This window comes from Salvelinus fontinalis, chromosome 23 (genome assembly GCF_029448725.1).
Source record: "Salvelinus fontinalis isolate EN_2023a chromosome 23, ASM2944872v1, whole genome shotgun sequence".
In the NCBI taxonomy this organism is placed as follows: Eukaryota; Metazoa; Chordata; class Actinopteri; order Salmoniformes; family Salmonidae; genus Salvelinus; species Salvelinus fontinalis.
In genome coordinates, this window is record NC_074687.1 from 21,525,762 (window position 1) to 21,547,541 (window position 21,780).

Sequence of the window (21,780 nt, forward strand, 5' to 3'; positions counted from 1 at the left end):
GTTGTTGTTTCCTACCTTCACCACCTGGATGCGGCCTTTCTGGATGTCCAGTACCAAGTTGCATACGGCGGGGTTCAGACCCAGGGCCCTGAGCTTAAGGATGAGCTTGGAGGGTACTATGGTGTTGAAGGCTGAGCTATAGTCAATGAACAGCATTCTGACGTAGGTATTCCTCCTGTCCAGATGGGATAGGGCAGTGTGCAGCACAATGTAAATTGCATCGTCTGTGGATCTATTGGGGCGGTATGCAAATTGAAGAGGGTCTAGGGTGTCAGGCTAGGGTGTCAGGTAAGGTAGAGGTTCATGATGACAGAAGTGAGTGCTACAGGGCGATAGTCATTTAGTTCAGTTACCTTTGCTTTGTTGGGTACATAAACAATGGTGGACATCTTGAAGCAAGTGGGGACAGCAGACTTTGATAGGGAGAGATTGAATATGTCAGTAAACACTACAGCTAGCTGGTCTGCACATGCTCTTAGGACGCGGCTAAGGATGCCGTCTGGGCCGGCAGCCTTGCGAGGGTTAACACGGTTAGATGTCTTACTCACGTCGGCCACGGAGAACGAGAGCCCACAGTCCTTGGGAGCCGGCCACGTCGGTGGCACTGTGTTCTCCTCAAAGCGGGCAAAGAAGGTGTTTAGCTTGTCTGGGAGCAAGACATCGGTGTCCGCGTTGTCTGTAGACCCTGCCACATAAGTCTTGTCTGAGCCGCTGAATTGCGACTCCACTTTGCCTCTGTACTGACATTTTGCATGTTTGTTTGCATTACGGAGGGAATAACTACACTGTTTGTATATTCCCAGTCACCTTGCCATGGTTAAATGCGGTGGTTCGTGCTTTCAGTTTTGCGCGAATGCTGCCATTTATCCACGGTTTCTGGTTTGGGTAGGTTTTAATAGTCACTGTTGGAACAACATCCCCTATACACTTCCCGATGAACTCAGTCACCGTGTCCGTGTAAGCGTCAATGTTTTTCTCAGAGGTTAGTTTACCTCCTCCTCTTCCTCCACCACCACTTCCTCCTATTCCTTTTTCTCCTCTGTCTCACCTCCTTTTCCTCACCTCCTCATTCTCCTTCTCACCTCCTCATCTCCTCTTCCTCCTCACCTCCTCCTCCTTATATACTCTGTCCTGCTCCTCCCTTAATCCTCTTTCATCTCCTCTTCCAACTCTTCTTTCTTTGCCTCTCTATCTTCATCCTCTCCCCTTTCCTTTTCCCTGTGCCCCATGTGTAACTGTCCCTGTTATTACCTCAGGACCCAACCCAAGGCAGTATTCCTATGACTAGGGAGGACACGATCACAGTGGTGTCTGCTGCTTCCCTCACGCTGCTCCGCAGAGACATGTCCCTCAACAGACGCCTCTACGCCTGGCTGCTAGGTAGTTAGTGTGGATAGACATGCACCACGGCCATGTTCACTCACACACACACACACACACACACACACACACACACACACAATGACACACACACACACACACAATGAAGTTATGGCTTTGAGTTGTAGTCTAGCAGTAGGCCTGAATATACTTCACTATGTGGCTAATAAATGTAGTTGTAGCTAATGTCGTTTAGGTCTAATAAATGTATCCATGTAGCCTCAATTGTTTGCACCTCTCCTTTCAGAGAATAAAATGTATGCCTTGGTATTATAAGTGAATAACTGTATCTCTGTGTGTGTTGCTGTTCCCCAGGCACAGACATTAAGGGGGGTATGGTTGCTGCAGACCATGACCTCTTCATCTCCATGGAGGAACACACAGCCTTCTACTTCAACACCCACTCCAGAGAACTCTTAGTGCAGGTCGGACACACTAGTTAACACTAATGTTGATCAGTTGCAGTATATAAATCATACTGTTACAGATGATTAAACCTCATGAAGGACTTAACACCTGCCCTTGCAAGTCATTCATTTTAATATGAAACCATGAAAACAAGGTGAACTTGAATTCAGTAAATACCCGGTGGTGTAACCGTGTGTGTCCTCTGTGTCTCTGTCCTTAGGCTTTGATCAACATCTTGAATCAGAAGGATGCGGAGGCGGACCCGGAGAGCGTGATTGGTTATCTACGACCATTCCGCATCATCATCAGCCTTATAGATAAGCCAGAGATAGGTAAACACACACCTCCCCTACTTCAGGCCTCTTCTCTCCCACCCCTCCCCTCCCCTTCTCACTCTCTCCATCTGTCTTAAGCCCTCTGCTGGTAAGTAGGGTGTAGTGGTGATGATGTTCATCTCTCAGGTCCTCTGATAGTGGGCAGTGTGTGATAATGACGATGATGGTGGTCTCTCTCAGGTCCTCTGGTAGTGGGCAGTTTGTGATGATGATAATGATGGTGGTCTCTCTCAGGTCCTCTGATAGTGGGCAGTGTGTGATGATAATAATGGTGGTCTCTCTCAGGTCCTCTGATAGTGGGTAGTTTGTGAAAATGATGATGATGATGATAATGATGGTGGTCTCTCTCAGGTCCTCTGATAGTGGGCAGTGTGTGATTATAATGAATCTGGTCTCTCTCAGGTCCTCTGATAGTGGGCCGTGTGTGATGATAATGATGCTGGTCTCTCTCAGGTCCTCTGATAGTGGGCAGTGTGTGATGATGATGGTGGTCTCTCTCAGGTCCTCTGATAGTGGGCAGTGTGTTATTGGAGGTGGTGAGAGCGTTCTACAGCTACTGCAGAGAGATGCTGGGAGAGGAGTCTATCACCAGCACTGGCCTGACAGGCAACCAGCTAGCCAGGTGAGAGGATGGGACGAGTGGAGAATGAACTAATATAGATGAATGATATTTATTGGGAAGTTTCCTAAAAAGAGATCGACATGATAGTGACTGCCTAGATGTGTTGTCTGTGCAGTAAAATAAAAGAGAACAAGAACGCATCAGAAATCATAAAGACGGTGAACATGCTGGTGAGCTCCATGAACAGTGAGTTCCTGTGGGACTACATCACCTGCCACTTCTGCACCTGCCTCAGGTAGGTAACGCCTCTACTAACACCTACTGTACCTCCTCTGGAATAGTCACTGTAGCTTTGCTGTTATAAAGCAACTTTCTCCAACTCGAATGTCTTATGTTGTTTAGCTGATCTCTCTCTGTGTCTCTGTCTCCATAGCGACCCAGCTGACCTGCCGCCGCCCCCTCTGCAATATCACAGTGACTCTCCTGCTCCCTCTGTCACAGAGATCTCCACGCTCATCATGTTCCTACTGGACGTCATCCCTCTGGTACACACACACACACGCTTCTATTTTTCCTCTCTCTCTTTTTTTCTCTCTCTCTCTCCCCTCTCTTTCTCTCTCTTTCTTGCTCTCTCTAACCCTATCTGAATGGTCTGTATCTGTGTGTCTGGTCCATTAGGAGCTCCATGCTGACATCCAGTCTCAGTTCCTGCCCCAGATGCTTGGCCGCATGCTGCATGCACTCCGCACCCACATGACCTGTCTGGACCTATCGGAGCTCACACAGGGCCTGCGCACCTGCTTCAAGGTGCTCAGTAAGATCCAGATGCCCGTGACTTATATGGATATGGAGGTGGAGTCACAGACACAGAAAGTGACGTCACAGACACAGGAGGAGAGCTTCAAATTTGTTCCGGTCAGTGGCTGTGTGAGTTTGTGCAGTGGTTCCGAGAAACTGGCATGCGTATGGAGAGTATCAAATAAAATGTATTTATATAGCCCTTCTTACATCAGCTGATATCTCAAAGTGCTGTACAGAAAGCCAGCCTAAAACCCCAAACAGCAAGCAATGCAGGTGTAGAAGCACGGTGGCTAGGAAAAACTCCCCAGAAAGGCCAAAACCTAGGAAGAAACCTAGAGAGGAACCAGGCTGGTGTGGCCAGTCCTCTTCTGGCTGTGCCGGGTGGAGATTATAACAGAACATGGCCAAGATGTTCAAATGTTCATAAATGACCAGCATGGTCAAATAATAATAATCACAGTAGTTGACGAGGGTGCAACAAGTCAGCACCTCAGGAGTAAATTTAGGAGTAGAAGGAAAATGGGAGTTAGGGATGCAACACTACTGAGGTACTTAAGAATGGTCATGCCCTCAGGATGAACTGTCAGGTAGGTGACCTGTCTGACTGAGGGATAACATTCCTGGCAGGGTTAGCTCCTTGTCAGGCTGTCTCTCATGTACTGTACTCCTCTTGTCTTGATGGTAGATCCAGACTACACAGGCCAGGCCAACCAATCTTCTAATTTCACTCTCCCTGCAGATATAAACAAGGTCTGGAGTCCAGCTGTAACACTGGCCTGTCTGTCACATAAACACAGCTCCCACTGATCTTTAGCTTCTTTCAGTCACTGACTGGATCATGATGGGAGTTCTCAGTAAGGACTTTTAGAAAATATTTTTTGAGTTTAAGGACAAGGAGACGGTTCTCTAACTGTCCTTTTAAGGTCATACTACCCTCTCCCTCATTGGTGGTCTTCTGGTTGGATCATACATTTTCTCCCCTTAGATACCGGATATGGAGAAGGAGAGGGTCGAGGAGGAGGAAGAGGGCAGTCGAGTCAACGTTAACCATGACAATGCAGAACCAGAGGAAGAGCTGAATGGGGTTGTGGAGCAGGAGACTGGCCCGGTAGAGGGAGACGGCGCCTTCCCTCTCCTTCGGTCTGAAGACAGCGGATTGGGCATCAGTGCCTCACCCTCGCAACTGCACCTCTTACCAGGGGCGGGACTGAGCCCCGAGGGGGTGGGGATCGTGAAAGAGTGCCAGAGTGTGTGGAGGAAGGGGGGCAATGTGGAGACCATGACCCAGTGTCTGCTGGATATACTGGCCTTCATAACCACCTGGTAGAGAACATGATCACATCTGGAAAACATGTAACACACAATCATCAAGCACAGCATGCACCAATCAAAACAACTTGATCAACTCTCTCTCTCTCTCTCCATCTCTCTCCCTCCTCTCCCCTCCCAGGTACCTGCTGGTTCAGGTGGAGGACGTCAGGGGGCAGGAGGAGGCTGTACAGCCGGACCCCGCTGCCCTCTCCCCTGGTGGGACGACCTCGTTCCAGGAGGGCCCTCAGATCACCACCACCCAGATCAAAGACAAGCTAGCCGAGCTCTTTACCCCCAACAAACAAAAACCACGCTCTACCTCGGACCCCCCTGTCCCAGACCTCCCTGTCCACTCTACAGAGAAGAAGAAAGGGCGAGGGGGGACGGGAGGAGGGGTGGACTGGGGGGCAGGGTACATGCCCCGGGGCAGGGCAGAGATTTCAGAGGAGTGCCGCCAGGCGTTCACGGCAGCATGCCACCTGCTGTTGGAGTGTACCACCTTCCCCCTGTACCTGAGTGAGGAGGAGAGCCAGGTGCTCTACAGCGACATGTTCCACCATACAGGTGACAGTATACACTTTTACACAATAATGGTTGTTTACCGATACAGGTCAGTCTGTACAGCTCGACACAAACTTACTGTAGTTAGTTAGCCACGCAGTAGTCTTGCATGTCAGACTCACACAAATGAGTCCACATAGGGGAATTTGTATAACTCTACAACTCTACTCTTAACCAATAGGTTTACTGGGGTGCTGGTTTGTCTATTCAAATGAAAAGCTTAAGCTTTAGTGTGTACTCCTACTCCTAACATGGCTTACTAACAGGGCTGAATTGACCACTTTATGACGGTTCAAGTCAGTATACTGATATGCTTTCATGATCTTGACTAATTTGAACTCATTGAATGGGAAGTAACCAAAATATTGTATTATTTTTTCTCTTCAGACAGTGACGTGGGCTGCCTGCCTTTGTGGCTGAGGTCCTTGATGACCCTGTGTTGCCTGTCGAGGGACTACCAGGTGCAGCACACGGCTGTGTCCTCTCTTCTGGAGCTCATCAACCACTCCCAGTCCCTGGCCCTGGTCATCCAGGACAAGACCAGGCGCTACCAGGCCAGCAACGCCAACCCCCTGAGCGGGCGGCTGCAGATGGTCACTGTGCCCCCCATCTACCCAGGCCTGCTCAACGCCATCGAGCAGAGTACAGATTTCTACCAGGTCAGGAAATCATGGTCTACCATGGCAGGGGGCTTGTATTACTGCCACATAAAGAGGGAACATAATATGAGTAGTCCTAGCTGGTCTGACGTGTTACTGTATAATATGATGAAATGTGTACATTTCCTTAGTGAATGTGTCATCTGTAACTCTGTCCAACAGCATCATCACCTTTTTCATTTTTGCTGCCTATTACCAAATCAGGATCATTAGTAATCGGATGCTGCTGCGTTAAGTTGATCCAAATGAACACCGATCATCATCACCTCTAACATTTTACCTTTGTGATCCCATGCAGCGGGTGGCCCAGGTGCTGTGGGGTCAGCTGGATGTGGAGCGTCGAGAGCAGCACACCTCCTGTGTGGAGCTCTTCTATCGGCTCCACTGCCTGGCCCCGTCCGCATCCATCTGTGAGGACATCGTCTGCCAGGCTTTACTGCACAGAGACAAGGTACAGAACACACACACACTAACAAGATTCTACTGTAATATCAAGACACTAGACTAGAGGTCGACCGATAATAATCGGTAATTTTGGACGTCGATTTTTTTAAATTTTTATGATTTTTTTACACCTTTATTTAACTAGGCAAGTCAGTTAAGAACACATTCTTATTTTCAATGACGGCCTAGGAACAGTGGGTTAACTGCCTTGTTCAGGGGCAGAACGACAGATTTTTACCTTGTCAGCTCAGGGATTCAATCTTGCAACCTTATGGTTAACTAGTCCAACGCTCTAACCACCTGTCTCACGAGGAGCCTGCCTGTTAGGCGAATGCTGTAAGAAGCCAAGGTAAGTTGCTAGCTAGCATTAAACTTATCTTATAAAAAACAATCAATCATAATCACTAGTTATAACTACACATGGTTGATGATATTACTAGTTTATCTAGCGTGTTCTGCGTTGCATATAATCGATGCGGTGCGCATTTGCGAAAAAGGACTGTCGTTGCTCCAACGTGTACCTAACCATAAACATCAATGCCTTTCTTAAAATCAATACACAGAAGTATATATTTTTAAACCTGCATATTTAGCTAAAGGAAATCCAGGTTAGCATGCAATATTAACGACGTGAAATTGTGTCACTTCTCTTGCGTTCATTGCACGCAGAGTCAGGGTATATGCAACAGTTTGGGCTGCCTGGCTCATTGCAAACTAATTTGCCAGAATTTTACATAATTATGACATAACATTGAAGGTTGTGCAATGTAACAGGTATATTTAGACTTATGGATGCCACCCGTTAGATAAAATACGGAATGGTTCCGTATTTCCCTGAAAGAATAAACGTTTTGTTTTCGAGATGATAGTTTCCGGATTCGACCATATTAATGACCTAAGGCTCGTATTTCTATGTGTTATTATGTTATAATTAAGTCTATGATTTGATAGAGCAGTCTGACTGAGCGATGGAAGGCACCAGCAGGCTCGTAAGCATTCATTCAAACAGCACTTTCGTGCGTTTTGCACTTTTACTTGTGATAGCACTTTTACTTCTCCAACACTAAATTGATTTTATTGATGTATTATATTAAGTTAAAATAAGTGTTCATTCAGTATTGTTGTAATTGTCATTATTACAAATACATTTAAAAAATCGTCCGATTAATCGGTATCGGCTTTTTTTGGTCCTCCAATAATTGGTATCAGTACCGGCGTTGAAAATCATAATCTGTCGACCTCTACACTAGACGCCTACAGCAAAGAGCCATCCTAACGCATTTAAACAGCACCGAGGTTTTACATATAGCCACCTAACATATGAACAAATACTCCAGCCTAAACTCATGTGATATAACAAACAGTAAGTCATCCTCTGTGTTTAACCTCTCTAGGGTATGTGGGACGGTAGCGTCCCAACTCGTCAACAGCCAGTGAAACTGCAGGGCGCCAAATTCAAAACAACAGAAATCCCATAATTAAAATTCCTCAAACATACATCTATTTTACAGCATTTTAAAGATGCACTTGTTGTAAATCCAGCCACAGTGTCCGATTTCAAAAAGGCTTTACGACGAAAGCAAACCAAATGATTGTGTTAGGTCAGAGCTAAGTCACAGAAAAACACAGCCATTTTTCCAGCCAAAGAGAGGAGTCACAAAAAGCAGAAATATAGATCAAATGAATCACTAACCTTTGATGATCTTCATCAGATGACACTCATAGGACTTTATATTACACAGTACATGTATGTTTCATTTGATAAAGTTCATATTTATATCAAAACATCTCAGTATACATTGGCGCGTTATGTTCAGTAGTTCCAAAATCATCCAATGATTTTGCAGAGAGCCACATCAATTTACAGAAATAATCATAATAAACATTGATAAAAGATACAAGTGTTTCACATGGAATTTTAGATCCAGTTCTCCTTAATGCAACCGCTGTGTCAGATTTCAAAAAAACTTTACGGAAAAAGCAAACCATGCAATAATCTGAGTACAGCGCTCAGACGACAAATCAACCCAAAGAGATATCCGCCATGTTGTGCAGTCAGCAGAAGTCAGAAATAACATCATAAACATTCACATTCACTTATTCATCTTCATCAGAATGCTCCCAGGAATCCCAGTTCCACAATAAATGTTTGTTTTGTTCGATAATGTCCATCATTTATGTCCAAATTCTCCTTGTTGGTATCGCGCGTTCAGTACACAATCTAAACTCACGGCGCGCGTGCAAGTCCAGCGGAAAGTACGGACGAAAAGTCCAAAAAGTTCCGTTACGGTCCATAGAAACATGTCAAACGATGTATAGAATCAATCTTTAGGATGTTTTTTTTTATTTTATTTTTTTATTCCATTTTCTCCCCAATTTTCGTGGTATCCAATCGCCAGTAATTACTATCTTGTCTCATCGCTACAACTCCCGTACGGGCTCGGGAGAGACGAAGGTCGAAAGCCATGCGTCCTCCGAAGCACAACCCAACCAAGCCGCACTGCTTCTTAACACAGCGCACCTCCAACCCGGAAGCCAGCCGCACCAATGTGTCGGAGGAAACACCGTGTACCTGGCCCCCTTGGTTAGCGCGCACTACGCCCGGCCTGCCACAGGAGTCGCTGGAGCGCGATGAGACAAGGATATCCCTACCGGCCAAACCCTCCCTAACCCGGACGACGCTATGCCAATTGTGCGTCGCCCCACGGACCTCCCGGTCGCGGCCGGCTGCGACAGAGCCTGGGCGCGAACCCAGAGACTCTGGTGGCGCAGCTAGCACTGCAATGCAGTGCCCTAGACCACTGTGCCACCCGGGAGGCCCCCTTAAGGATGTTTTTAACATAAATCTTCAATAATGTTCCAACCGGAGAATTCCTTTGTCTTCAGAAATGCGATGGAACGCAGTTAAACTCTCACATGAACGCGCATGGTCAGCTCGTGGCACTCTGGGATAGACCTTACTCAATCTCCTCTCATTCGCCCCCACTTTACAGTAGAAGCATCAAACAAGGTTCTAAAGACTGTTGACATCTAGTGGAAGCCTTAGGAAGTGCAACATGACCCCATTTCCACTGTATCTTGGATAAGCAAAGAGTTGAAAACCTACAAACCTCAGATTTCCCACTTCCTGGTTGGATTTTTTTTCTCGTTTTTGCCTGCCTGTTTTTGCCTCGTTTTTGCCTGGTGTCTGTTATACTCACAGACACCATTCAAACAGTTTTAGAAACTTCCATCCAAATATACTAATAATATGCATAACCTAGTATCTGTGCCTGAGTAGCAGGCAGTTTACTCTGGGCACGCTTTTCATCTGGACGTGAAAATACTGCCGCCCTACCCCAAAGAAGTTAACTAGCATGTCAGTTATGTTGTGTGTATTTCCTCAGGCTGTACGGTTGGAGGCCCTACATAGGTTCTCAGTGCTGTGGCACCTGACCAGGGAGAACCAGTCAAACCGGACCATGTCTCTGAACCGCTCGTTTGACCGGTGAGTACAGGGCTCGAAGTATGGTCAGTGGTTGGTCTTTGGGCCCAACAGCAGTTTGTGCTGTGGTCCCCAGTGTATTCGGTTTCATGATTCTACAGTCATGGACAAAAGTTTTGAGAATGACACAAATATTTATTTTCACAAAGTTTGCTGCCTCAGTTTGTATGATGGCAATTTGCATATACTCCAGAATGTTATGAAGAGTGATCAGATGATTGCAATTAATTGCAAAGGCCCTCTTTGCTTTGCAAATGAACGGAATCCCCCAAAAACATGTTCACTGCATTTCAGCCCTGCCACAAAAGAACCAGCTGACATCATGTCAGTGATTCTCTTGTTAACACAGGTGTGAGTGTTGACGAGGACAAGCCTGGAGATCACTCTGTCATGCTGATTGAGGTCGAATAATAGGCTGGAAGCTTCAAAAAGAGGGTGGTGCTTGGAATCATTGTTCTTCCTCTGTCAACCATGGTTACCTGTAAGGAAACATGTGCCGTCATCCTTGCTTTGGACAAAAAGGGCTTCACAGGCAAGGATATTGCTGCCAGTAAGATTGCACCTAAATCAACCATTTATCGGATCATCAAGAACTTCAAGGAGAGCGGTTCAATTGTTGTGAAGAAGGCTTCAGGGCGCCCAAGAAAGTCCAGCAAGCGCCAGGACCGTCTCCTAATGTTGATTCAGCTGCGGGATCGGGGCACCACCAGTACAGAGCTTGCTCAGGAATGGCAGCAGGCAGGTAGGTGTGAGTGCATCTGCACGCACAGTGAGGCGAAGACTTTTTGAGGATGGCCTGGTGTCAAGATGGGCAGCAAAGAAGCCACTTCTCTCCAGGAAAAACATCAGGGACAGACTGATATTCTGCAAAAGGTGCAGGAATTGGACTGCTGAGGACTGGGGTAAAGTCATTTTCTCTAATGAATCCCCTTTCCGATTGTTTGGGGGAAAAAAGTGGGAAAAAGCTTGTCCGGAGAAGACAAGGTGAGCGCTACCATCAGTCTTGTGTCATGCCAACAGAAAAGCATCCTGAGACCATTCATGTGTGGGGTTGCTTCTCAGCCAAGGGAGTGGGCTCACTCCCAATTTTGCCTAAGAACACAGCCATGAATAAAGAATGGTACCAACACATCCTCCGAGAGCAACTTCTCCCAACCATCCAGGAACAGTTTGGTGACGAACAATGCCTTTTCCAGCATGATGGAGCACCTTCCATAAGGCAAAAGTGATAACTAAGTGGCTCGGGGAACAAAACATCGATATTTTGGGTCCATGGCCAGGAAACTCCCCAGACCTTAATCCCATTGAGAACTTGTGGTCAATCCTCAAGAGGCGGGTGGACAAACAAAAACCCACAAATTCTGAGAAACGCTAAGCATTGATTATGCAAGAATGGGCTGCCATCAGTCAGGATGAGGCCCTGAAGTTAATTGACAGCATGCCAGGACGGATTGCAGAGGTCTTGAAAAAGAAGGGTCAACACTGCAAATATTGACTCTTTGCATCAACTTCATGTAATTGTCAATAAAAGCCTTTGACACTTATGAAATGCTTGTAATTATACTTCAGTATTCCATAGTAACATCTGACAAAAATATCTAAAGACAGTGAAGCAGCAAACTTTGTGGAAATGTATATTTGTGTCATTCTCAAAACTTTTGGCCACGACTGTACTACCATAGTGAACCTGTTCTGCTTTCCTCAGATCAGTGAGATGGACTATTTTTCTCTCTCTCTCTGTCTCTCTCTGTCTCTCTCTCTCTGTCTCTCTCTCTCTCTGTGTTCTCTTCTCTTCTGTCTCTCTCTCTCTCTGAGCACTATTTAAGATTGTGCGTCTGTCCGTCATCTCCCTATGACTGACTCTGTGTATCTCTGTCCCAGGTCTCTGTGCGTGGTGATGGACTGTTTGAACAGCCCAGATGGTTCTGTGAGTGCTGCAGCCCAGTGCTGGCTGGTCAGGGCTCTCTCCCTGCAGGACGTGGTCCGCATCCTGGAGCCTGTTCTGCTGCTGCTGCTCCACCCATCCACCCAGCGCTGCACCATCCAGAGTGTCAAACAGAACCTCACCGCAGGTGCGTGTGTTTGTGTGTGTTCTGGAGTGTTAAGTGGTGATTGTTGGAGTGTTTAGGGATGTTTCTCTCCTAGTGTGTATTTGTTTTGGTAGACCTCTTTCTCTCTGTAGGTAATCTGAAAGATTTAAACAGCAGAAGTCGAAGCACCACCAAGGGTTCCACGGGCGCCATGGCAACCAGCACCCAACCAGATGAGGGTACACTGGGTCACATGATCCTGGTGGACCGGGAGGCCCTGTGGGGGGAGCTGGAGCGTGACCCAGAGACGACCAATCCAGCGGCTGACTCCACGGGGGTATCTTGCAGTGAGAGCGAGGCCACAGAGGGGGAAGACGAGCTGGAGGAAGAGGAGGAGGTGGAGGAGGAAGAGAGCGAACACACCGAGTCAGCTGACACCAGTGGTGCCCAGGTCTCCACAGAGAACTCCAGCTCCGCCACTTACGGTTGTAGCGTAGAGGAAGGAGGTGTGGTCAGCTGCCTGAGGAGGGTGGAATCAGAACACACGCAGGCCTCCGATTCGCTGTCGAGCGAGGAGGATGACCTGGAGCGTGAAGCCATGGCTCAGTCACGTCTCCTCAAACAGGAGCGTGAGAAGCGTGAAGTCATTGACTCTCTGTTCCGCCATGTTCTGCTGTACTCTGTGCCCGGCGGCTGGCCCCGCCTGCTCCACGGCCTGGCCCTGTTGGACAGTCTGTTGAAGAGCAGCGCCCAGCGCCCTCTAGTGGACGCCCTCTCCTCCACCTCCCTGGACACCAGCTCAGCCGCCCACCTCAACTTGGTCTCTAACCTTCTCCAGCGCCACCAGCAGGCCCAGGACGGAAGAGGCTTCCATGGACGCCTGCTCTCGCCCACCTCCTCGCCCTCCATTCCCCCCTCCCTGCTCATCGAGCTGCTGGTATCGCTGTGCCTGAGGTTCCTACATTCCCACTACCCGTCCTACCTCACCCTGGGTCCCAGGGAGCTGCAGGGGAACAGGGAGGTCCAGGTGAAGAGCGTGGGGGTGCTGACCCGCCTGGTGACCCAGCTGGGGTGTGTGGTGCGGGGTCAGAGGGACAGCTCCACCCAGGGGGAGGCTGGGGTCGGCCCAGAGGCCATCCGCAAGCTGCTGGCTGGGTGTAAGGTGCAGCAGTACGCCCTTCTCACCCTCTCAGCCTCCATGTACATCAGCCAGAAAGGGGTGGAGAAGGACTCTGCCATGGGGTGTCTGAATCTGTTCGATGAACAGGTGGGCCTGTCTGAGGAGAGCCTGGTGAATCTTGGAGGGGGAGGGGGGCAGGAGCAATACCCCTTACAGATGGAGCTGCTCAAGCTCCTACAGGCCCTCATCGTCCTGGAGTACTACGTGTGGCCAGGGGGGTCTGGTTCAACCCCGCACCCCGATGAGCCCTGTGACACACCTGTAGCTACCCCTGCCTCCTCAACCATGAAGCAGGAATGGCAGACAGGGGTTCTGTTACAACAGTCCATCAAGGCAGCTCAGTACGTCCAGACCCAGCTCATCACAGCCCAGGGAATGTTTGTGTCTGCTGCAGCCCGGGCTCTGCAGCCGCAGTACGGCTATGCCATGCACCCCCACTGGGTGGCGCTGCTGTGCTCGTCTCTGCCCTACCTCGGGCGCTCGCTGGGCATCATTGTGGCTCCGCTCATCACCCAGATCTGCAGGAACCTGGATGAGCTGGTCAAACAGTACGATCACGACGGGGGGAAGGCTTCGCAGAGTAGCAGGAAGGAGAACATTGCTCCTGATTACCCTCTCACCCTACTGGAGGGACTGACTACACTCACTCACCACTGTCTACTGGACAACAAGAAGGTGAGTCACACACACACACACACTACTGATTTGGCAACATGTAGGTGGATCACTCTGCTGCCCACTCAGACACACAGAGTTGAATGCAGAAAACAATTATGTTTATTGTCTCCATCTGTCCTTCTCAGTCCCTGGTGGCCTGTGACCCTGCAGACATCCGAAATGCACGCAATGCTGTGATCAAGGATCTGCCACGCATGCTCAGTAGTATGGCTCTGCTGTGGGGTGTGGTCAAGAGGGAGGAGTCCCAGAGGAGGGGCTCAGACTCCACCCAGACCACCAGACACGCCTCCACATCCGTCTACTTCAGGAGCTCCAAGGTATGCCTGTGTTTATGTTTGCGTGGGAGTGTTCTTATGGGAAGTAAGTAGTGCTATGATATGTATTGCATGTGAATTTGTGTGTCACTCTGATGGTACTGGTGTGTGTGTGTGTGTGTGTGTGTGTGTGTGTGTGTGTGTGTGTGTGTGTGTGTGTGTGTGTGTGTGTGTGTGTGTGTGTGTGTGTGTGTGTGTGTGTGTGTGTGTAGATCCTGAGGCAGCGTGTGTTGGAGTTTCTGACTCCTCTGACGGGGCAGTACGGGGTGCAGCTCATGGCCTCAGTGGGAGCAGTGTGGAGCAGCCGGAGGAGCAAGAGACACACCACAAACAAAGTGAGTGTTTTTAAAATTCGTATTATTTATTTTTGCAACAAGCGGATGACACATACATACACACACACCTTCCATCATAACAAGAGGGTGACACACAAAGTATGCCCCCCCTCTCTCTATGCTATCTCCTCTTCTTTCTCTCTCTCTCCATATCTCTGTAGATATTGCCTGTGTCCAGTGAGTCTCATCTGACCATTGTGGATCTGGTGAAGTCCCTGGGAACGCTCCATACAGACAACATCCTGCAGATGGTCAAAGAGGTGGTAAAGAAACCCCACCAGATCAAAGGAGACCAGGTATATACACACACACACATACACACACATACACATACATACACACACACACACACACACACACACACACACACACACACACACACACACACAAAGAATTGACTGTTAAACCCAGAGAGAAATGACATAGTGGTCATAGTTGATGCAACTCCCTTCTGTCTCTCCTTCGTCTGTGTGGCAGAAGTCCACCCTGGTAGACATCCCCATGCTACAGTTCAGCTATGCCTACACCCAGAGGTACCAAACAACGACATCAACACAAGAGATTCACACTGCCATGTAGTTAGTAATACACTTCAGTTCTTGCCTACATGTGATATTATTTAACAATGTTTCACCACCCTATTGTCTGTGTGTTTGTGTCTGTCTGTCTGTCTCTGTGGTAGTATTCCAGCTCAGGCGCTCCAGGAGAACGTGGCGCCCCTCCTCAGTCTCCTCAGAGAGTCTGTGCAGCTCAACCTGGCCCCGCCCGGATACTTCCTGCTGCTGGGGTTAGTCGTCAACTTCTTATCCGTCTGACACGTACTAAAATGTTCACTTGATGTCCAATGTCCAGAAACCGGTCTCAGTTATTGATCACATAACATATGCCATTTAGCAGACTTTTTTTTATCCGAAGCGACTAATCAATCAATGAAAGGATTTTATAAAGCCCTTTTTACATCAGCCGATGTCACAAAGTACTATACAGAAACCCAGCCTAAAACCCCAAACAGCAAGCAATGCAGATGTAGAAGCACGGTGGCTAGGAAAAACTCCCTAGAAAGGCAGGAACCTAGGAAGACACCTAGAGAGGAACCAGGCTCTGAGGGGTGGCCAGTCCTCTTCTTACTGTGCCTGGTGGAGATTATAACAGTACATGGCCAAGATGTTCAAAAGTTCATAGATGACCAGCAGGGTCAAATAATAATAATCACAGTGGTTGTAGAGGGTGCAACAGGTCAGTACCTCAAGAGTACATGTCAGTTAGCTTTTAATAGCTGATCATTCAGAGTTAGAGACAGAGTTAGAGTCCAGGACAAGGTAGCACGTCCGGTGAACAGGTCAGGGTTTCATAGCCGCAGCCAGAACAGTTGAAACTGGAGCAGCAGCACGGCCAGGTGGACTGGGGATAGCAAGGAGTCATCAGGCCAGATAGTCCTGAGGCATGTTCCTAGGGCTCAGGTCCTCCGAGAGAGAGAATTAGAGAAGACAGGAGAAATACTCCAGATATAACAGACTGACCCTAGCCCCCCGACACAAACTATTGCAGCATAAATACTGGAGGCTGAGACAAGAGAGGTCGGGAGACATTGTGGCCCCGTCCAACTATACCCCTGGACAGGGCCATCCAAGCAGGATGTAACCCCACCCACTTTCCCAAAGCACAGCCCCCACACCACTAGAGGGATATCTTCAATCCACCAACTTAATACCCTGAGACAAGGCTGAGTTTAGCCCACAAAGATCTCCCCCACGGCAAGAACCCGACAGGAAGGACAGGAAGATCACGTCAGTGACTCAACCCACTCAAGTGACGCACCCCTCCTAGGGACGACATGGAAGAGCACCAGTAAGCCAGTGACTCAACCCCCGTAATAGAATTAGAGGCAGAGAATCCCAGTGAAGAGAGGGGAACTGTCCTTTCCGTTCACCTTCACACACCTGGGCCAGACTACACTCAGTCATAGGACCTACTGAAGAGATGAGTCTTCAATAAAGACTTAAAGGTCAAGACTGAGTCTGCGTTTCTCACATGGATAGGCAGACCATTCCATAAAAATTGAGCTCTATAGGAGAAAGCTTGGCCTCCAGCTGTTTGCTTAGAAAATCTAGGGACAATTAGGAGGCCTGCGTCTTGTGATTGTAGCGTACGTGTAGGTATGTACGGCAGGACCAACTCAGAAAGATAGATAGGAGCAAGCCCATGTAATGCTTTGTAGGTTAGCAGTAAAACCTTGAAATCAGCCCTAGCCTTAACAGTGATCAAATGTTTTGGTTCTAGTCAAGATTCTAGCAGCCGTATTTAGCACTAACTGAAGTTTATTTAGTGCTTTATCCGGGTAGCCGGAAAGTAGAGCATTGCAGTAGTCTAATCTAAAAGTGGCAAAAGCATGGATACATTTTTCTGCATAATTTTTGAACAAAGTTTCTGATTTTTACAATGTTACGTAGATGGAAATAGTCTTGATATGTTTGTCAAAAGAGAGATCAGGATCTTTGTTTCTTGGGACCTAGAACTAGCATCTCTGTTTTGTACGAGTTTAAAAGTCAAACATTTGCCGCCATCCACTTCCTGATGTCTGAAACACAGGCTTCCAGGGAGGGCAATTTTGGGGCTTCACCATGTTTCATCGAAATGTACAGCTGTGTATTGTCCGCATAGCAGTGAAAGTTAACATTGTTTCCGAATGACATCACCAAGAGGTAAAATATATAGTGAAAACAATAGTGGTTCTAAAAACGGAACCTTGAGAAAAACTGAAACTTACAGTTGATTTGTCAGAGGAAAAACCATCCACAGAGACAAACTGATATCTTTCCGACAGATGAGATCTAAACCAGGCCAGAACTTGTCCGTGTAGACCAATTTGGGTTTACAATCTCTCCAAAAGAATGTGGTGATCGATGGTATCAAAAGCAGCACTAAGGTCTAGGAGCACGAGGACAGATGGTCTGGTCTGACGTCATTAGAAGGTAATTTACCACCTTCACGAGTGTGGTCTCAGTGCTATGATGGGGTCTAAAACAAGACTGAAGTGTTCGTATACATTATTTGTCTTCAGGAAGGCAGTGAGTTGCTGGGCAACAGCTTTTTCTAAAATGTTTGAGAGGAATGGGAGATTTGATTTAGTCCGATTTTTTTAGGTTTTTTTTGTATTTTCTTGGTCAAGGTTTGGCTTTTTCAAGAGAGGCTTTATTACTGCCACTTTTAGTGAGTTTGGTACACATCTGGTGGATAGGGAGGCGTTTAATATGTTCAACATTGGAGGGCCAAGCACAGGAAGCAGCTCTTTCAGTAGTTTAGTTGAAATAGGGTCCAGTATGAAGCTTGAAGGTTTAGAGGCCATGATTATTTTCATCATTGTGTCAAGAGATATAGTATTAAAAACCTTGAGTGTCTCCCTTGATCCTAGGTCCTGGCAGTGTTGTGTAGACTTAGGACATCTGAGCTTTGGAGGAATACGCAGATTTAAAGAGGAGTCTGTAATTTGCTTTCTTATGATCATGATCCTTTTTGTCAAAGAAGTTCATAAATGTATCACTGCTGAAGTGAAAGACATCCTCTCTTGGGGAATGCTGCTTTTTAGTTAGCTTTGCGACAGTATCAAAAATAAATGTAGGATTGTTCTTTTTCTCCTCAATTAAGATGGAAAAATAGGATGATAGTACCCTCACTGCGCTTCTGTCTTTCCAAGCAAAATCGGAAGACTTCCAGTTTGGTGTAGCGCCATTTCCGTTCCAATTTTCTGGAAGCTTGCTTCAGGGCTCGGGTATTTTCTGTATACCAGGGAGCTAGTTTCTTATGACAAATGTTTTTAGTTTTTAGGGGTGCGACTGCATCTAGGGTATTACGCAAGGTTAAGTGAAGTTCCTCAGTTAGGTGGTTAACCGATTGTTGTACGCCGACGTCCTTGGGTAGGTGGAGGGAGTATGGAAGGGCATCAAGGAATCTTTGGGTTGTCCGAGATTTTATAGCAAGGTTTTTGATGATCCTTGGCTGGTGTCTGAGCAGATTATTTGTTGCGATTGCAAACGTAATAAAATGGTGGGCCGATAGTCCAGGATTATGAGGAAAGGCTCCGAAAGCCTTTTGGAGTGGGTCTGTGGACTTATCCATGTCAATATTAAAGTCACCAAAAATTGCAATATTATCTTCCATGACTGCAAGGTCCGATAGGAATTCAGGGAACTCGGAAAGGAACGCTGTATACGGCCCAGGAGGCCTGTAAAACAGTAGCTATAAACGTGATTGAGTAGGCTGCATAGATTTCATGACTAAAAGTTCAAAAGACGAAAGCGTAGTCATTTTTATTTTGTAAATTGAAATTTGGTATCATAAATGTTAGCAACACCTCCGCCTTTGCGGGATGCACGGGGGATATGGTCACTAGTGTAACCAGGAGGAGAGGCCTCATTTAACACAGTAAATTCATCAGACTTAAGCCATGTTTGTCAGGCCAACCACATTAAGATTATGATCAGTGATTAGTTAATTGACTATAACTGCCTTGGAAGTGAGGGATCTAATATTAAGTAGCCCTATTTTGAGATGTGAGATATCACAATCTCTTTCAATAATGACAGGAATGGAGGAGGTCTTTATTCCAGTGAGATTGCTAAGGCGAACACCGCCATGTTTAGTTTTGCCCAACCTAGATTGAGGCACAGACACGGTCTCAATGGGGATAGTTGAGCTGACTACACTGACTGTGCTAGTTCATAGATAAGATGAGAGCACCCCTCCAGCTAGGATGGATTCTGTCACTCCTCAGCAGGCCAGGCTTGGTCCTGTTTGTAGGTGAGTCCCAGAAAGAGGGCCAATTTATCTACAAATTCTATCTTTTGGGAGGGGCAGAAAACAGTTTTTAACCAGCGATTGAGTTGTGAGACTCTGCTGTAGAGCTCATCACTTCCCCTAACTGGGAGGGGGCCAGAGACAATTACTTGATGCCGACACATCTTTCTAGCTGATTTACAAGTTGAAGCTATGTTGCGCTTGGTGACCTCTGACTGTTTCATCCTAACATCGTTGGTGCCGACGTGGATAACAATATCCCTATACTCTCTACACTCGCCAGTTTTAGCTTTAGCTAGCACCATCTTCAGATTAGCCTTAACGTCGGTAGCCCTGCCCCCTGGTAAACAGTGTATGATCTTCAGATTAGCCTTAACGTCGGTAGCCCTGCCCCCTGGTAAACAGTGTATGATCTTCAGATTAGCCTTAACGTCGGTAGCCCTGCCCCCTGGTAAACAGTGTATGATCTTCAGATTAGCCTTAACGTCGGTAGCCCTGCCCCCTGGTAAACAGTGTATGATCTTCAGATTAGCCTTAACGTCGGTAGCCCTGCCCCCTGGTAAACAGTGTATGATCTTCAGATTAGCCTTAACGTCGGTAGCCCTGCCCCCTGGTAAACAGTGTATGATCTTCAGATTAGCCTTAACGTCGGTAGCCCTGCCCCCTGGTAAACAGTGTATGATCTTCAGATTAGCCTTAACGTCGGTAGCCCTGCCCCCTGGTAAACAGTGTAGGATCTTCAGATTAGCCTTAACGACGGTAGTCCTGCCCCCTGGTAAACAGTGTAGGATCTTCAGATTAGCCTTAACGACGGTAGTCCTGCCCCCTGGTAAACAGTGTAGGATCTTCAGATTAGCCTTAACGACGGTAGTCCTGCCCCCTGGTAAACAGTGTATGATCTTCAGATTAGCCTTAACGTCGGTAGCCCTGCCCCCTGGTAAACAGTGTATGATCTTCAGATTAGCCTTAACGTCGGTAGCCCTGCCCCCTGGTAAACAGTGTATGATCTTCAGATTAGCCTTAACGTCGGTAGCCCTGCCCCCTGGTAAACAGTGTAGGATCTTCAGATTAGCCTTAACGTTGGTAGTCCTGCCCCCTGGTAAACAGTGTATGATCTTCAGATTAGCCTTAACGTTGGTAGCCCTGCCCCCTGGTAAACAGTGTAGGATCTTCAGATTAGCCTTAACGTTGGTAGTCCTGCCCCCTGGTAAACAGTGTAGGATCTTCAGATTAGCCTTAACGTCGGTAGCCCTGCCCCCTGGTAAACAGTGTATGATCTTCAGATTAGCCTTAACGTTGGTAGCCCTGCCCCCTGGTAAACAGTGTAGGATCTTCAGATTAGCCTTAACGTCGGTAGCCCTGCCCCCTGGTAAACAGTGTATGATCTTCAGATTAGCCTTAACGTTGGTAGTCCTGCCCCCTGGTAAACAGTGTATGATCGCTGGATGATTCTTTTTAAGTCTAATACTGCGGGTAATGGAGTCGCCAATAACTAGGGTTTCAATTTGTCAGAGCTAATGGTGGGAGGATTCGGCGTCTCAGATCCCGTAATGGGTGGAGGAGAGACCAGAGAAGGCTCGGCCTCTGACTCCGACTCGTTGTTAATGGGAGAACCGGTTGAAAGTTTCTGTCGGCAGAATGAGCGACATCGGTTGAGCATTCCTACAGCATTTCCTTCCAGAAGCCATGAGAAAATTGTCCAGCAGCGGGGACTGTGCGAGGGGATTTATACTACTATCTGTACTTACTGGTAGCACAGCCTGCTGCCTGGCCTGCACCCTATCTCCTTGTGGAGCTAGAAGAGTTAGAGCCCTGCCTATGGGGCAAATGACCCTTGCCTAACTATTGCGTCTGAAGCTGGGCTTGCAGCACAGCTATCCTCACCATAAGGCGATCGTTCTCCTGTATATTATGAGAACATTAACTGCAATTAGAAGGCATAATGTTAATGTTACTACTTAGCTTCGGCTGGTGGAGGTCCTGTAGAACCATGTCCAGATAAAGTGTCCAGGGTGAAAAAGTTGAGCGAGGGGAAAAAATATAAAACGGTAATTTAAAAAATATGTAAAGTTGGCAGGTAGCAAAGTAACACTAGCAACAAAACGCACAGCAGCACGTGAACAAGTCCACAAGTTGTGACAGGAAATTACGTCAGCACTCGATTCACAAATAACTCATCTTCCAGTCACGCGTGCATACATCTGTGGTCATACTGATTTGTTACTGTAGACATTTTTCCCAGCGTAACACACTCTGTTTGAAACAATGTAAATGTTATTTCCAAACATAAGTAGTACATCCCACATCAATAGACATGCTTTGGTTTGCTGCTGTATCAGAATCAACAAGATATTATTGCACTCTAGTCTACCAATCCATAGCTGTACAGACATCTTTCTCCTCTCCTACTACAGGATCCTCAATGACTTTGTAAACCGACTCTCCAACCTGGACAATAAGAAGGACACTAGAGACATGCAGGTAAGACATGGAGCACAGCAGCA

At 47.3% G+C, this 21,780-nt stretch overlaps 1 protein-coding gene across 2 annotated transcripts in view; it reads left to right on the top strand.

The window, feature by feature from the left end:
* LOC129821015 (protein dopey-2-like) overlaps positions 1 to 21,780 on the top strand; it is a 47,152-nt gene that overhangs the window by 19,910 nt on the left and 5,462 nt on the right. Inside the window, exons 7-26 of one of the 2 annotated variants that reach the window (XM_055878214.1) lie at positions 1,257 to 1,380; positions 1,696 to 1,805; positions 2,009 to 2,120; positions 2,625 to 2,745; positions 2,861 to 2,980; positions 3,119 to 3,230; positions 3,364 to 3,612; positions 4,472 to 4,809; positions 4,937 to 5,361; positions 5,746 to 6,017; positions 6,316 to 6,468; positions 9,848 to 9,948; positions 11,827 to 12,017; positions 12,128 to 13,830; positions 13,959 to 14,150; positions 14,360 to 14,482; positions 14,644 to 14,778; positions 14,960 to 15,015; positions 15,165 to 15,269; positions 21,691 to 21,757. In XM_055878214.1, the coding sequence (XP_055734189.1) occupies positions 1,257 to 1,380; positions 1,696 to 1,805; positions 2,009 to 2,120; positions 2,625 to 2,745; positions 2,861 to 2,980; positions 3,119 to 3,230; positions 3,364 to 3,612; positions 4,472 to 4,809; positions 4,937 to 5,361; positions 5,746 to 6,017; positions 6,316 to 6,468; positions 9,848 to 9,948; positions 11,827 to 12,017; positions 12,128 to 13,830; positions 13,959 to 14,150; positions 14,360 to 14,482; positions 14,644 to 14,778; positions 14,960 to 15,015; positions 15,165 to 15,269; positions 21,691 to 21,757 (4,809 nt within the window). The remainder of the gene's footprint in view (positions 1 to 1,256; positions 1,381 to 1,695; positions 1,806 to 2,008; positions 2,121 to 2,624; positions 2,746 to 2,860; positions 2,981 to 3,118; positions 3,231 to 3,363; positions 3,613 to 4,471; positions 4,810 to 4,936; positions 5,362 to 5,745; positions 6,018 to 6,315; positions 6,469 to 9,847; positions 9,949 to 11,826; positions 12,018 to 12,127; positions 13,831 to 13,958; positions 14,151 to 14,359; positions 14,483 to 14,643; positions 14,779 to 14,959; positions 15,016 to 15,164; positions 15,270 to 21,690; positions 21,758 to 21,780) is intronic. The other variant, XM_055878215.1, reaches the window with a different exon arrangement.